We start from the raw sequence: 18,188 nt of genomic DNA, 5'->3' as shown, positions 1-18,188 counted from the left end.
AGGGAGGTCTGAAGCAGCTTTCCAAGGTCACGCAGCAGAGGAGCAGTGAGCGCAGGCAGGGGAATAAGACAAGAGCCCTGTCCATGAAATTGTAACACTTACAAAACAGATTACATTTAAAACATTCTTGGTAGGGTAATATTAGTGATTTCTGTTCTCATGGAGTCTTAAACTGAGATTATTAAAGACTATTTTGTAAGTAGCAACAGAACTCCTCAGACAATGTTCTTGAAACAAACAGGATAGCATGAAGCATAGCATGAGAGCATTAGGTTCTTTTGTTTTCCTGAATGTGAATGGGCTCCTGTACTCTGATACTCATATTCAAAGTTACTGGGTTAGCTGCTTAGCAGGCACAACTCAGCATACCATTATTGATGATTATTTTTCCCAATAAATCATTCTCTTTTGTTAGTTGAGAATCTTGCTCTTTATGTTGAATTCAATCTTGTGGTTTTTAGCATTTGTAATATATCTTAGTGTGCATTTTTACATGTGCAAGATTGATAATTTTGCTTTGTTAGTGATATTCTATCTTATGACATTTTAAATACTAGATAATAAATAAACTGCAAAATTTCTGTTGGTACATCCATCTTCTTCCCTGTTATTAACAGAATTGAACAAAATCTTTGTGTACTTTTGTATCAGACCTGCTGGGATCTGGAAGTTCATTCCATCCCTAAAATTTTCCTGAAACTCAAGTCTCACTGACATACATTCCACAATTTCAGATATGGATGGAAAATTCACAATTACCAAAGAACTGAAATGTAAGCCAGCTATATATCACAGTTAATTAGAGCAGCCCCTGCAGAGATTATAAAAATCCCATGTGTTGGAAATCTCTAGAAATTTAGTTTCCTAAACTTCACTTTAAAGTAGTACCTTCCAAACAAGCAATCTGACTAACTGATTGATAAAAAGATGGTAAGGTGCTTAGTGTAACAAATATGCTGGTCAGTAAGTTTCCTTTTTATGTCACCATAGGTAGATTTCACCAGAGATCTAATAGACTGCAAGCTTTTTCTCAGCTAATATAGTAGTTTGATGTGCTTTTTTCCCTCTGGAATATGATTCAATATGGGCTATAATATTCAATAGGCAGCAACTCCACTTGGAGATCAGTTGCTTGCTTTATTTAAAGCAGAAAGATTTTTATCAAAAAGAACGTCAAAAGCAGTTTTCTGTGAAAAGACAGAGCTGTAATTAATGGCAGCATTTGCAGGCAGTGTTTTGTACAGGGAATAATGAATATTCAATACTATTTAATTGTTTATTTAGAACAGATTAATGAGCTCTGCAAAGACAGAAAAACACTGGAAAATGCAAACTAGAGGTATAAAAATGTTTTGATGTATATTTTCTTATTTGCTGTTGACAGCCTGTGAGTAAACCACTTCATGATTCTATGTGACTCTCCTTTGCAATAATGGTGGTGACAGCTCTGCTGAAAACTGCCCTCCTGCTAGCAGAAAGGGGCTAATACCTCCCAAAAATGGCAGTGGTACTGCTATAGGCAGACACATTCCCCACAATGGCTGATTATTTGGTGTGGCATACAGCTATTTAAATGTGCACATGACAGGCCTCCTCTGGGGAATGAGAAAAAAAACATTCCTAGACTTTCTGAGCTTCCTGATAAAGAAGATGACTTTACATGTCTCTGTCACTGCTTCACTCTGCTGAGCCAGGTACTTATGAGAACTGTTTTCTGTCTGTGTATTTGTCTGTATAGACATTTTAAACAAGAAGGTTAACAACTAAATTTTTTGGGATTTTTCTCAATGCTAAATGGAATGAGAAATTTCTTGCCATGCTGCTTTCTTGAATACTCATGTGTGCAGATTGTAAAGAGAAAAAAGAAAGCAAGAAATAGTCAGAATTTTGTGACTACTCTAAACCTGAAAGCAAGAACTACCATGTTTTTAATTGCATAGAACAAAAGAATCTTTGTAGCTTATAAAGAATAAAAAGAATGTGAAAGACTATGCAATGAAACCCACAGCAGAGGAAACCACTGACTCATATAACTCCACTTCTAAAATATATATTCCCCATTGATTAGTAGTACTGTATATGCTGTATTTGTTCTTCTATATTCAAAGTGGGATGAATCCATGTTGCTTGTGACCTCAAAATTGGTAGTTTCCATTTTTGCATGATTTTTTTCTGAATGGGAACCTGTCTTTAACTCAGTAGTGTGTAATAGAATGCAGCATAATTGATCAAGCAAATAAAGGCTGTAAATGTGGGGAAAAAAGAATAGTAGTGGAATAAATCTAACAATTAGCCACTGCAAGAGCTTTAAAGTTAGCTGTAAGGAAGCTTGAGGTTGTTTTGGTTTTGGTTTGGTTGTTTTGGTGGTTTAGTTGGGTTGGGTTGGGTTGGTTTTGTGTTTGGTTGGTTGGTTTTGGTTTGTTGTTTTCTCAAAGGAGCATTCTTCCCTGTCCCTTTTGATTTCTTACACCCAAGGGCTAGCTGAATGTAAATAATGACAGAAACTTCCAGATCAAGAATCTTTCTCAACAGCTCTTTCTCTCTCTCTTGAGGTCTTTCATGAAATGTTATAAAAATGGAATTGCAGAGCACTTACTAATTGCAGTAGCTGATAAATGTGCAGCTAAAAGGAAGATTCTTGCAGTGAGATGGACAACAAGTGACTGTTCCTTGCAGAGGTCAAGGAGTAAAATTATACTGGTGATGCAGAACAAAGCAAATTCTCTATAGCAAGCCCAAATTATTTTTTTTTTTTATGTTATAACATGTTATCATGGGGGAAAAAAGGAATCTAAAGCATATTAGTGCTAAGATAAAGGCAAAATTTTAAATTATTTTTCTCTAAACTGTGTAAGAATACCTTTAATTGCAAATTAAATGTAATCTGAGCTCAAATATGAATGGTGATCCCACAAACACTGAGGACAGGAAAATATTGTTTAGTCTTGCTCCTTCCTACTATCCACTGCAGCTGTTTTTTCTAGTAAGCCATTTGCTCTCAATATCTGTATCACAGGATGTTACTCATCCTTCCAAAACAAGTTCTGAACAGGCACTGCTCAGTGAAATGATAATTGCAGGCAGATGCATGCTGACAGCCACTTCTTTGTTATTTTGTAATGCCCCATGGGTCAAAAAAGAAACAAGAGTAAACTGGAAAATGGGAAAGCTATGCAGCAGCTTGCACAGTGGGATGTATGGCCCTTTGGAACCTGGGATCTGTTAGCTGGTCTTTTGAGACTGGCTGAAGAGTAAGTAACAGAATCTCTGGCAGGAGCACAGGACACAATGAAGTGAAGGAGCTTTGCAAGGCTGACTTGTTTATGGTCTGTATCTAGCCTGCCCTGTGTTGCTTGAATGGTGCACAAGAGCATCCAACAGCCAGGTGTTGGATATGGTTTAGATACATATTTTGAGTGGAAGTCTCTTCTGGAAATGGTACACTCCTACCCTTCTCTGAAGCAATCACTTGATTTTGCAGTCTTGTTAATTGTTGAGGTTTTGTGCAAGGTTTCATTAGGAGTTCAGATTGTGGCTGCTATCAGTCACAAGCCTCTTAATTCTTCAGTCATTCATACACTTTCCCCTCCCCCCCATCATTTGTCTTTTCCCAAAACATAGGATTCTACTGTGGGAAAACAAAAAATTGTTTCCCTTCTCCACCACTCTGTGGTCTGTCCCCTGCATCATTTAAAAGAATTACTGATATTAAGAAGTGTATATCCTGGGAAGGAGATTCCAAAGCTGCATGAATTATATATAAATAGGTGTTTTGTCATGGAGTTTTGTTTTGGTTGGTGGGTTTTAGGGTTGTTTTGGGGTTTGGTGTTTTTTTTTTTTTTTTCTTTTTTTAAATAATAAAAAAAGTAATGGCAACCTCTAGGTAGTTTTGAGCATAATGTCAAATAAACCAAGCCATGGATAGCTGAAGAACAATAAAGAAAGTGGGTTTTTTTGTTTTGCATTGGTCATACATCTGAAAAATGAGAAAACAGAATTTGCTACTTAAATTATTCAATAGAAGTATGGCTATAAGTTCAAAAAGAAAGCTGCTTCTAGGATTGCCACAAACTCCTGTTTGGTTGGGTCTGAAAACACAGTTGTTCTGTACTGACCTGATACGTTTGGACACAATACTGAAAAATATTGTCCTACTTCACATTGATTTATTAGATCTGCATAGAATATGGAAAGTCTGTCTCACAAAAGATTTTAAAGTTTTGAAAAGACCAAAATATTTTCCTACCTTTGACACTAAAATATGATTTTATGGTACCTGGGAAATTTCAAGGGGTTAAAAATTATGATTTTTTTTTTTTTTGGTGTGAACTCTATCTTTTCACCCTACTATAAAGAAAGTATTCTTGAATTAGAGTACAAAGTAACCTTTCTAAGGAGTATACTGAATAATTTAAGCTTTTATTAACCTTTAACTTTTTTTCTGCACATCTTACATCCCCAGGACGCCTTTGAGATAATGGCTGAAAGCTATGAGTTCAAGGAAAATGAAATACTCTGCCTGGAATTTCTGAGAGCAGCTTCTGTGATGAAATTTCTTCCATTTCCAGTCACCAGAATGAAAGATATACAAGGGCTGCCCTGCATGGGAGACCGAGTCAGAGATGTCATTGAGGTAACACCTCTGTCTTATCTGCCAACTGATTCCTTTACAAATGTACTTCTAGAGGTCATGGAGTGCAGCATGGACATCTCTGTGTTTACACATCCTTCTGTATTTCCTGTTGTAACATATTTCCTTGTTACCAAAAATGCAATGATTTCTGGAAAGCTTTTGCAATAACAAAAGGTTCTGTCATGGAATCCCTGCCCTTAGGAATAAAGATAATTAGCAAATAAATATAAATTAATAAGTAATGCTGCATCATCTTCGCTAGCAATTTTTGAAGGCTCACTCTGGTTTGGATGTGACAAATTAACTGTTAATGGTTTTGTTCATGTAACTTCTGCTCTTGGCAACCTCACTTTCCTCACCTGAATGCTTTATTAGAAATACTATTTTTGCAAAACTGGTAAATATTTTAGTACTTTGATGTTAAATCCTCCCTTGCTATGAGTTATAGCAGAGCCTTTTATCTAGATGATGGATGAACTTTACATTCTAACTGGAGCTTTGAGTATCCCCTGCATTTTTCTTCAATTCTTAGGCTTTGCAGGACTCTCTATCTCAGGTCCTGTTATGCTAGCAGAAAGCTGATGAACAGGTCTCAGCTGTCTGGAGAGGTCGTTGCTGAGTGTTGTAATTCACTCTAGCTCCTTGTTTGCCTCACTCCACCAGTTAAGAACGTAGCTGCTGAAGTGCTCTTTGTACTACCTGGGGACTGGAAATTCAATTATGATCCACTGAAAAGAGACTTATTGGTGGGGTGGTGGTGGTGTTATTGGGGGGGTGGGGCTGCTTGTTTCTTAGTTATTATCAAAGAGACTGAAGGAACTGTATACTCAAGAAAAATCTTATAATGTTCTTACTTTACTCAAGAAAAATCTTATGATGTTCTTACTTTTAAGAATAATAAAATCTAATTTTCAGAATAACTTATTGATAGTTTATAATAAAGAACTGCTTTCTGTCTGTGAATTTATGAGTAAATAAGTACTGTGAAATATATTCCATGGTCACGGTTTCTACTTCATCCTTGAGTAAATTTGCAAGTAAATAAGTACTGTGAAATTTATTCTGTGGCTCCAGTGTTTTCTTCATCCTTCAGTGATTTTCTTTCTCAAAAACTATTTCATAATTTGATCCTAATGCAGAAGAAAACAATATGCTCACTAAGGATGCTCTGCGTGTTTTTACAGGTTGATAAGACTTTCTTTTAAATTACTTTATTGAATCTTACAATAATTTTGATATTTTATTGTTTTAAAGTAATGGTTTTCATTGTTTAGGAGATTATTGAAGAAGGAGAAAGTTCTAGAGCTAAAGAAGTGTCAAATGATGAACGATACAAATCATTTAAGGTAAATCTTTTGAGACTTGTTGCTGTTTAAAATTGCATTTGTTTTACTCTGTTTAGTAGAGCTTAGACATTGCCATCAATTTTTTTGTAAAGGAACATCCAACATCAAGTATAAAGAAATGAAATATCTTCAATAAAGAGAAAGCAAGAGAGAAACTGTGACAGAGTAAGGAATAATGGTGAAATCAGTTGCCTTTTAAAATTAATGTGAATGTGATGTATACACTTCTGCTTTTAAACTTGTACTAAACCTTTTTCCTAAAGCTGATGTAATGCATACTCTGCTGTAATTTTAACCCAGTGTTGGGTTTATTTTTTTTTTCTCAGTTATCTTTATGACATTCCTCCATCTTATTCTGGCATTAAGAAACTACCAAGTGAATAAGATGACTCAGATCTGTTTCCATTAACTTTTGTGTGAGGCAGAAGGAAGAGTACTGGAGACATTTTTTTTTTAGGCAGATTGTAGGTTCAGAGTCATGGTCACACATGGTCAACCCAAACCACATAAATACTGCAGTTCCCATTTCTTAAATTTTCAGTGAATTCTCCACTGGAAAGATATTGTTTCAATTTCATCTGCAGTTTTAATCTCTAATACTATCCTGTTTGTGCCTTCAGAAACATTTAAATCAGAGAGTGTGATGGTTTGAAACTGTCTCTAACTTTTCTTCTCAGACTTCAAGCAGAGAAAGTGGAAGAGTGTAAATAAGTCACTATTGGGTGTAAGAAAGCAAAGGAATGGGACTGTTTAATCATCCCCTGAGTTACTCACTTTTGCTTCACCTCTCAAAAGGGTCTCCCATTCTCTTTGACTTGTAATACAAGTATGAAAGGATGTTCAGTGCTTGTTCTTGATGCATTTATAGCAATGCTTAAAGAAGAGGTTTAGATTTACAGGTATAGCAGGATTTAGGCACCAGACTTCCTCGTAATTGGTAATAAAGTTTGAATATCAGCCATTAAATTATGTGCTTCAGAATTTAAGAAAAATTCTTGGAGATCAGAAGAATAATCAGAAGAACCTATAAGAAGACATTATCTCAAATATCCTTTATGCCTTCCTTCACATGCTGAATACCAAGCTAAATTATGTGACTCTTGTTAACTGAGCATAGTCACAACATTTTGGCTGCTTTCCCCAACAATTTTTTAATGTGGTTTTTAGAAAGCCAAGAATAATCCTGTAATATTAGTGAATTCCTAAATTTTATTGTTTAACATGATTCTGGTAACTAAAGCAAATCACAGTGTCAGCATGACTAAAAAGATCATCTCTAGTCCCAGGACCATAGTTATCAAACAACTGAAATAAATGATAGTCAATGTTTTAGATGTAAGGTACATGAATGACACAGTCAGTTTACCTCCTTGTGGAAGTGGGTGCTGCAGAGAAGCTCATGTAAATCATCCACAGCAGCTAGGAAAGAACAATGTTCACATACACAATTGAAGAAATGAGCTCTCTACTCATCACACTGCACTCTTGGCAGTGCCTATAAATTGACATCTATGAATGTACTGAATATAATGAATCTTAGTATGAAAAGAAAAAGATGCAGAGTTGTGTTGTTTGGTTTTTGGTTTTTTTTTTTTTTTCCTAAACGTTTGGACAGTGAGGCAGAATCCATTTTCATTAGTTCTTTATCTCAATATAAATTCTCTTAGAATCTTTCTAAACCTAGTAATACAGCCTTTTGAAAATCTTTTAGTGCTAGCAAAACCAGTAAAAGATAACAAGTATTTTTAAAAAAATCACATTTTTTTCATCAACACCCATGATTCAGTCAAAGAATAGGTAATATCATCCATTACCTATAGAAAGTAGGGTAATTTCCATTTAATATTACAAAGATAACAAGTATTTTTTAAAAAATCACATTTTTTCATCAACACCCATGATTCAGTCAAAGAATAGGTAATATCATCCATTATATATAGACAGAAGGGTAATTTCCATTTAATATTTCCCAAGATCTTAATTTTTCTCTCTCCGTTACCTTATTTCCAAGGAATTAACCTTCTTAGAAAAACATAAAACAAAGCTAGCAAGGTTGGAATTCAAAGGTTGTAGATTCTGTGGAAAACAGCAGTTCTTCATGTCTTACACAGCTACTCAATGAATTCAATAAAACTACAAAGAAACTATTGAGAGCTTTAGTATTGACAAACTGAACATAAAGAATGTGCTTTTGGGCAAGCATGAAAGTTTTCCCTTTTGCTTTCATGTCACTGTTCATCTGAGATATTGATCCACTGAATAATGCTTGCAATGTGACATTTTTGCTTTACATCCTTTCTCAGGAAAGAAGTTGTTGTACAAAATTATTTTTGAATACATGAAAAGTAATCATAGTAAAAATTCAGAGACTGGTAGCTCTGGGCAATTATTTTTCCCAGTGTGCAAACCAGTGAAGTCTGTACTCCAAATAAAACATAGAAGGATTTAGCTTGAGGGTAAGGCTGCTTATAGTATGCAAGAAAAAAAAAAAAGTACTATTTGCACTTAAAATTGAATCCTATTTGGGAAAACAATATTGTCCACGACTTCCTAATATATGTGTTTTATACAATGCAGTAGAAGAATAGATTATGTACTTATCATCTCTTTCTATGCACCATTGAGATCCATTGCCCTCAGTGCAGAATTTCAAAATCCATAGGGTTCCCACTGACCACATCTTTCCTGAGTGCTGCCACAGCATCATGTATACAACAGAGAGCTGGTAGTGCCTGCAATATGAAGTTAAGATACTTCTTTTGTTCTATGAAGTCAGTGTAAGGGAATCCAGCTACTTATCATTGTGAAAAACAAAGACTGCTATCTTTGCTTCAACCCTTAGTTGAAAGTGTACATTTAGGTGCAAAGATGCATCCTATGCATCTTTGTTTATATTTCACTTTAATGAGAACTGTGTATGAGTATAAACAATTACCTGTTCAACATCACTGTGCAAAGAAAGGAACTGAATCTGTACGTTTGCATTATGCTGTTGTTTATCTTCAAGGTGAGATAAACTCTGCCCCAGTATTTTTTCCCTGTGAAATTTTATTGTTGCCTACTTATTGCTAATTCACTGCTCCTTCAGAAAACAACACTGAAATGTGTGTTCTTCTACTGGCCTTAGCAATTTACTTCAGTCTTTGGAGTGGGAGTGAAGACATCTGAAAAATGGTACAGAATGGGTTTACGAACTCTGGAAGAGGTAAAAGCTGACAAGACCTTGAAGCTGTCAAAAATGCAGAAAGCAGGTAAGGTAAAAATCTCATAAATACTTGTATGTCAGTGCTCTAAGAACTTGATAACAGAATCACAGAAGGAAAAGTTCATTTATACATCTGTTTTCTTCCTGCAGTGTCTTGTGAATATTATGCACTCACCATCTGTTTCTTAAATTATCTTTATTAATTATTTGAAATTGATTTATGTATTATTTTTAAATTGTTAAGTTAAAATAATATTTGAGTTAATACAGACCTAAATTTAAAATGATGCCATTGAAAACGTATGAATTTGCTTTTTTTTTTTATTGCTTACACAGTTGCTCCATGAGATCTGCTTTTATACAAAACAATTAATGGGTCATGATTGCAAAGGTCATGAAAAAAATGCAACATTAGAAAAACCCAGAACTGCTTATCAGAGATGACCTGTCTCTTCAAGGCAACCCTACTTTAATGATAAATCAAGATTTGTAATGAAGTACTTATAAAATTACTTCTATAATCCTAGCATGTCTTAACTTTGAAGTGTTGAACATGGTCAAATTAATAGGGTTCCTTCCCCATAGATGGGATTTTTTTTTGACTATACCATTTCCCTAAATAAGGGAACTCATTGAAACAAAAGAACCATTTATATTAAGAAAAGAAAATTGTATAACAAAACACAAACACGAGGAAAGGAAAATGCTGTCTCTTGTTTGTTATCCCCCCACACGCGAGGCAGGAGACTGACTCTAGGAATGGTGAAGAGGAAGAAAAACACTCGTGAAGAGGATGGATCAAAATTTATTTCCTCTGACATGTCCTATAACAATAATGTTATATAACAATAATGTCCTAAACAAACCTATACTTCTGAGTTTCAGGTTGTTAATTTCTTAATTCTTGCCCTTAGAGAGAGTTTCCATGTCCATGGTATGAGTTGTGTGGTTTTTCATCTTGGTGAGAGAGTTATTTCACATGGGACTTAAGTAACACTATGTAGATTTTGATAGTTCCACGGAATGATCAGGACTGTTTTGACTTTGATTTTTAGGGTTTCTCTACTATGAGGACCTTGTGAGCTGTGTATCTAAGGAAGAAGCAGATGCAGTAAGCTTGATTGTCAAGAACACTGTCTACATGTTTCTACCAGATGCTTTAGTTACCATTACTGGTGGCTTTAGGAGGTGAGTGAAAACAAATGAGTTCTCTTGGCTGTTTTATTCAGGTTCACACAAGATGTTGATGTCTTGGAAAAATAAAAGAAACTTAGTGGAAAAATAAAAGAAGCTTGGTGGAAAAATATCAGAGTTAGTTTGGTTGGTTTATGGGTTTTTTTGGTTGTTTGGTTGGCTTTGTTGTTGGGGTTTTGTTTGGTTGCTTTTTGGTGTGTGTTTGGTTTTGTGTTTATCAAACAAGCCTATGACATCCACAGCTTCCTGTGTTTTGTTGCTGTAGATGGATGGTTTGTCAGAACAAAATCTAAGAATATCTTGCTGAAAAAGCAATGTCACACACTGTACTTGAGCGTATTTTTTTCCTCTTTTAGTGTATCTGAATTCCCAAGGCTGAGATTACTGTAAGGCTGTGCTTGAAAGGAAGGTAGAATAACTTTAAGGCAGTCTTGGTGTTTTGGGTTTTGTTTTTAAGAGAACTTGGTCACGTGAGATTGAAATGTGCTAAGGCAGAGTTTGTAGCATTAGAAGTCCCCTTTGCAGTAAATGCTGACTAAAATGAATATAAAGCACAGACTAAACTGAATATACACTACCCTCTGTTATAAATAGGGTGATATCAGAATCTCTTACCTGGGTAGTTTTTTTTCCTACCTAGCATCTTGCTCTATAAAACCAAACCCAAAAGCATTGCTTGAGACATACACAATTAATTCTTTCCACACTTTAAGAGTTTTCTTAAAGCCACACTGCAAATTATTGAGTCTGGGAATTGTCTTCAGATTCCTTTCTCTGTACTCAGCCCCCATTATATCACCATTTATAATACATACCCTGCTTATAAAACAAAAAACCTTTAGTCTGCCCCTGAAGTCTCCTGCTATTTAGTTTGTTACTTTGTTACTTTTTAATAAAAAAATGTAGTTTCAAAATACTTATTCTCTTAGAATTCAATATATATGGTTTGCCCACTCTCTTATGCAACTAAACCTGGTATAAGAATGAAAAAAAATTGTTAATAATAAATGTAGTACTTCTGTACTATTATTGTGAGCCTAGATAAGCCTTATACCAGTGCAGAATGAAGACCTAATATGATTTGTAGTTGCTGCATACATGGACAGTGATTGTGATGCATATAGTTTATACCTTTTCTACCACCTTATGATATTTATAATTATTCCTTCTGAGTCTCAAAATTTCTACAAAACACTGTGGTCAGTAAGAAGCATTAGGTTCAATGTTATACATGAAACCTGACCAGAGGCATAAAAAAATGATCAAACTTTATATTCAGACCCTTGAGTGTCATCATTCTTTGAGTCCTTGTTTAAGACTTGTGTGATGGTAATCTGTTCACACTGAGCCAAATCAGTCAAAGACATTGTGTTAGTAACTTGGATAGAGCTGATTAACACATACCTAGGTAGGTCAAAGAGTTAGAGGAACAGAACTGTTAGCACATTGCACATTGCCTTTTTTTTCCCCATATGATGTATTTGTGAGCTTTGCTGGCAAAAGAGCTGTTTGCAAAATTTGTCACACACATCAGATTTAAGATCATTGTTTTGCTTATTATTTCAGGGGAATATGATAGTTAGCCAATCTCTCTCTCTCTTTTTTTTTTAATTAAAAGTAAGCTTTTATATCTTTAAATGTGTGTGTGTCAAAGCAGAAGAGAAATTATTTAACTATATAATGATGCCTTCAGTAAGTAATTATGTGCTTCTAAATATACAGAGTATAGCTTCAAAATATTGGTCCTAAATTGTATTTTACCAGCCTATGGGAAACAGATGCTGCAGTGTAGAATTTGTAGAAAACCTGATTAAATGGATTGAGAAACCTTTATTAGCACCAATATTTTAATTACTGAACTGCTGCAGAGTTGACTGCATGGTTTTTTTTCCTGTTTCGTATAGTAGCAATATTCACCAGCATAAGCAGTCTATGTAAGCTCACTAGCTCACAGTTTTCAATTAATAAATTATCACATGTCCCTTTCACCGTTATGTAAATATTTTAATAAAAGAAGGTGGCAAATTTTATTAATCAAACAGCTTGATTCTCTCATACACCTTACACACTGCTAATATAAAAGAAAAAAAGAAGCTCATGACTGCTCTGAATAATATATTAATTCCCCAGGGCCTAGATTTGTCTTGTTTTGTATATGTGTTTCCTAACTTGGCAAATAAAATCAGTTGTTCATATTCCTCCAGATTAGACAGAGTTGAAAGTCAGGAGTCTCATAAACCTTATTGATTATGCAGAAAAACAATGAATTACAAGGAACAGAACATCCATTAATGATCTGCTATCGTGAGGATTCTTTTTGCCTGATTTACAAAAAAAAAAAAAAAGCATGGTTTGATGCATTTAAATTTTCCATTAGATTCCTGGAATTTCATTGAATCAGACATGGCAGTGTTTCTTTTAACCAAAATTAGGAAGGGTAGTACAAAATTAAAGTCAATATTTATTTTTAAACCCCAACAAACTTGTTCTTAGACTTTGGTTTGATTTAGCTTTCACCTCCTAGTATTCTCTACTGCTTCTTATACCGGACTTAATGCTAGTTGGTGTTTATATCAGCCATACTCATGGATGTTGGTAGATGAGGGAACAGACTTGGCTGGCAGCTGTGTGTTAGGATGCAACAAGGAGAAGGATGGACAACAGACTGAGAATGGAGTCTTGAAGAGAAAAGACAAGGGTATTCTGAGAACAGGTTTGCCTCATAGTCTAGAAAATGTTAGAGCATTGATCACTGCTTGAGCAAGGAAAAATCAGCTGGTAGTCATCTGCTTGTGGATTATGTTGTACTGGAGGCTACTGTTCGTGTATTTCTAAATCAGGCTGGTGGAAGATTCAGGGGAGGGGAAATGGCCATAGAGAGGAAGTGAAAATCAAATTACTTATTGGCATCTGTGTGCTTTAATCAAAATACCAGACCTACAAGTTGTCAGAGTAAAACGTGAAAACTGGAAAACAGACTGAATCTTTTTGAGAACATACCAAGACCTGGTTCTCTGACCAGTTTCATACAAGTTATTCCCTCTTTTACTCTAATTTTTGTTTTTTTTTTTTTTAATTTGAGCTTATCCCCCAAATTTTCTCTTTTACCTCTTCTCAAGGGTCATGTTACTGAAGCAGACTTCAGTGTCTGCTACTTCCTTGATGCCTTTTCTTTCTGATTCTTTCATCTTTCTGCCTGTCTTCATAAAACAATAGATCATAAAACATCTTCAATCAGAAGTGCTTTCAGTGTGGTTTTGGTTGAAAATGGCAATAATACTTTTGGTTAAAGACAACTCTTTCTTTTCAGTTATCTGAATCCATGAAGGAATATAAAGACTTACAAGTAATTGAAATAAACCCTTCAGTAGCGCCTTACTTGAAATCATCCAGGTGTAAAAATGAATAATCAATGAAGTGTGAAGGAGTTTATCCTTTTTTACTCCTATATGGAAATATTTAGGAACCACCTGTAAAACATACTCCTTGAGTTTCAGTTCATATGGCTTTGTATGAGACATTGGAAGACTTTTTGTCTTAAAATCTTTTTTCTGACACCTGTGTAGGTCGTTCTCAAACAAATTGTAATGTTGAAATGCATGGAAATACAGAAGTAGAACAATTGTGGTAATAAAATAAGTTACTCACACCCACAAAGTGTGGAAAGCATTTCATTCTCTATCTAGTGAGGCCTATCAGCTTGACAGTAGATAAGATGAGGTATTGAAGATGCTGAATGTGCAATATAAAGCATACCATGGACATGAATATTCATCATACCATGCATGAATTTGCCATGCAATCTATTTGAATTAGGAATTGGCATGGCATTATTTCCATGCTCAGCCTCTCTTATTTTGAATTGCAGAGATTTAACATTGTTTTCTTCTGAGGTGGGAAATAGCAACTCGTATTACAAGTTACAGAAGACACTGAGGATGAAGCTTCCCCTCCAACATTGACTTAAAGAGAGGCCCTTGGATAGGGTAAAAACAAATTTTATGTTAGAGTGAAACATCTGTGATAACAATGTGTTTGTTCCAAATGTAGCTAAGGCAGGAGTGTAGTTTAATCTACTGTATGTTATCACTTTTAAATGAGAATTAAACAGAGGACTTTCATTAACTAGGATTTTTTCCTAGTTAATGAAAATGTAACTATGGTCTATTAAGAGAATTAGGTGTGGGGTTTTTTTCAGTAGTAATAGCATTATCTGTTCTCATATCTATAACTACATTTTACAGAAAATGTGATTCTTATTAGCAAAGTGTTAATACTATTATTAGTAATATTAGCATCTTTGCAGGATTGTTAGTGATGACAAACAGAGAATTTCACACAAGGCTTCTTGGCAGTGAAACTGAGGGAGTTTTCCTCCTTTCTCCTGTAGCACCATGCTAGGACATGGCTTCACACTGACTTCAAGAGGCCATCATAAGCTGAATCATTATCAATGCACATTGCAAAATTCTGGATTTTTACTAACTTGATTCTGCTGCTGATACTTGATTTTGCTACAAGAAATGATCTAGATTGAGGGCTTCCTAAAAGCAAAAATGTTTGGAGCAAGCTTATACTCTATGTAGTTTATGGCGTCAGTCTCTGTGCTGGTTATTTATATCTCAACACCTGCACCCGCAAACCCCAAACTGGACTCTGAAAGGTCAGAAAAGGATCTGGAAATAAGTGTTGAATACAGTAAGAGGAATAAATCATCACATTCATTAACTGCATTTTCAGTATGGCTTTCTGTTAGCCTTTCTGTACACTTTGTCCATACAGATCCCAAGTGATTTACAAATGAAGTTTCAGTTTTCTTGTGTTGCACTTAGGATACTCAAACAGTTGTGGTTAGATTTGCCACCGGTGTGGTTTTATTGCTCTGATCTGAGAACTTAGTTACTATGTCCTTGGTAGGCCTTTATTTCTTGGAAATTACTTAGGCATCCTCTTGGTATTATGATTCAGTTTGATTTTTTCTCAAATGAGGTATGTATAATCTTAGAATATTTGTGTTTGCTTCTCCCATCTTTGCCTTAAAATAAAGTGAAGCAGACTAAGGAAACACTTTGGTTTAGATAAGTTTTCATACTGCAGTGCTTAAGAGGGTGTCTAAACATCTTGGGTAATGCATCAAGCAAAATGAGTAGTGCCTATTCTGTATTGTCTTGGTGGGAGGCTAATTCCTCCATCCTGCATCAGTCTTCAGAAAAGTTGTGTCTCAGACACTCTTATTATTGACTTTTGTGCTAACGTGAACCTAATTGTAGCTCACTATCTCCTTGCTTGAATTTTATATTGTCTTTTAAAAATTGGGATCCAAGGCTTTGTAGCATTTGAGGATAAGGATTTCTAACAGAAAAACAATGAAGAGAGGAAAGGACAGGGTCAAAGTGTCTGCTAGGCAGCACTGCCATGCTTTTGTATATTATTACAATTCAAACTTTCTTTCCTGTGTGCAGTGACATTTCCTAGAAGGCAAAGGAATGTATAAAGGAAAGACATGGGGCAGAACTCTGGTCTTTCCTGTTGTACATCAAGAAAGCAATTTAAAGTTATCTCTATTTTCAGTCTCAATGATGAAGCAAAATGAAATAGCTGGGACAAAGAAATGTTTCCAGAGATTATAAACTCACACACTGAAGAATAACTAATGTTATTGTGTCTCCTTCACTTCAGAAATTACACTTCTACAGGACATCTGGAATCACAATTATCTAACTGTATTGACACATGCTCGTAAATGAGAGAAATATTACACTTTCCAAGCTCTTTGCATATATTCAAGACTTCTTCATTTATTTAAGATAGTCATGTGACCTCTAACTGAGTTTTTTGATAAATCTTGATGAAAATCTCTGACCTTTTCATATTGGATAATCTTAATAAAACTAATCCTTAACAGGCTTAAGAAGTTCTACAACAGGGTTAGAACACCTGATGTGACTCTAAGCCTTTATTTCTGTGAAATAAATCTATTTGAAGTCCTGTTACACAAATTGTTGCCTTTCTGCTCAGATCTAGGATTAAAATAGTGCCAGAATTCAAAATAATGTAATTAATTTAGCAAAGTTTCTTTCATTACATTTTTAGATGAACTCTTAAACAGATACAGTTATTTCTATTATTATATATTCTATTTTGCTTGTTTGGGGGTTTTTGTTTGCTTTTGCTGTTTTGTTGGGTTTTGTTTGGTTGTTTTTTTTTCTTTACTCCAAAACACAAACTATAATCTGGGAAGATGTAAACTACACTCAACTGCTCAAGTCCAAATATGGTAATTTCTGCTCGCTCCTCTTACAAGAAGTAATTTTTTTTACCTGCTGCTATTCAATTTTGTAAGGGTGTAATCCTCTTATAAAGGAACTGTGAGGCAAGCTCCGCACTGAACATTTGAGCTGACATGGTAGTTTGCACACACACTAATTTAAGCAGATCCTAGAAGAATCTAGCAATTCTAGTGTGATGTGCCCATGCCCATCGCAGGGAGGTTGGAACTAGATGATCCTTGTGGTCCCTTCCAACTCTGACTGATTCTATGATGCTAATTCTTCCAGCAGCAGACTGAAGAGCCTGTTTGGATGTTGCTCATGGGCATAGCTTTGCCTCTGTAAAACTATAGTCCATTTTGGATGAGGCTTTTAACCCAGAGACGATCTGATGTAGTTGGCCTTAAAGCTTAGTCAAACAGCTTCACCTTACTGAACTCCCTAAATTTGACGTTGAGGCATTGAGATGCTGTGAATAAGAATATGGTGTGGCATGAGTTAGAGGCACTACAACTGGGAAAGAACATAGGACATCACTAGTTTCTGCTTCTAATTTTCTGTAACCCATTAAAAAATACGTTGAGAGAAAAAAAGAAAAAAATCATTATTACCCAAATTAATGGCTTGCCAAGTCAATTTAGAAGGTAATCTACTGGAGTAATTCACACACTTCCCTTTGTCATTAGAGCTTTGATTATTTCTCCCCCTGTTTCATCTATTATTAGCCATGAGATGGATCATGAAGTAGAAGCTGATGACCAAGTTATCTGGGAGTCATGGACAGAAAGAATATTACATGAATCCTTGAAACAGTTGAGAACTCAGTACAATATATTCTTTCAAAACCTTATTGATTCCAGATGTTTTACATGCCCTTCTGTATTCATCTCTTTACCACTTTGACAAGTTTGTCAGTTTATTAGAATGATGCTGTTTACTTATATACCAATCCCCACTCTAAAGCTACTTCAAGTGATGAGTCCAGAGTGAAGGAGGCAATGCTGCTGATTTCTATGGAGCCAGAAGTTTTACACTGCATATGTAGAGCTAGAAACTCAGTGGATTAGCTTTACAGTTTCCATGATATATTGTCCTACCAACACTGATGATGACTACTAGTAAGTAATGCAAAACTTACAAATTGAGTTTACACAGCAAGATGGGAAATCTTGGATTATATTATTTAAGAACTGTTAAAACAAAGTCTTTTGTATTAACTCAGGGTGGCTACCAGAAGGATGGAGACTCCCTTTTTACAGGAAGTCATGTGGAAAAGACAGGGGTAATGGGTATAAATTAGTCCTGGGAGATTCCACTTGGACTCCAGAATAAAACTTTTCACAATGAGAACAGTGAGACATCGGAATAATATCCCAGGGTAATTAGTGGATTTCCCTACACTGGACAGTTTTAAGACTCTGCTTGACAAGGTGCTGGGCCATCTCATTTAAAGTATACTGTTGCCCAGGAAAGTTGGACCAGATGATCCTTGGAGTCACTTCCAACCTGACATTCTGTGATGCAAACCAAAGTGTACAATT

General features: G+C 35.3%; 1 protein-coding gene across 1 annotated transcript in view; it reads left to right on the top strand.

The window, feature by feature from the left end:
* The window catches only part of DNTT (DNA nucleotidylexotransferase), an 86,605-nt gene that overhangs the window by 16,656 nt on the left and 51,761 nt on the right, over window positions 1–18,188 (top strand). The window contains exons 4-7 of the mRNA XM_054382468.1: window positions 4,463–4,633; window positions 5,908–5,979; window positions 9,107–9,230; window positions 10,240–10,372. Of these exons, the coding sequence (XP_054238443.1) occupies window positions 4,463–4,633; window positions 5,908–5,979; window positions 9,107–9,230; window positions 10,240–10,372 (500 nt within the window). The remainder of the gene's footprint in view (window positions 1–4,462; window positions 4,634–5,907; window positions 5,980–9,106; window positions 9,231–10,239; window positions 10,373–18,188) is intronic.

The sequence above is a fragment of the Indicator indicator genome, chromosome 7, assembly GCF_027791375.1.
Source record: "Indicator indicator isolate 239-I01 chromosome 7, UM_Iind_1.1, whole genome shotgun sequence".
Lineage (NCBI taxonomy): Eukaryota > Metazoa > Chordata > Aves > Piciformes > Indicatoridae > Indicator > Indicator indicator.
Note: the sequence above shows the minus strand (reverse complement) of the source record. Positions and strands in the feature narration are given on the sequence as shown.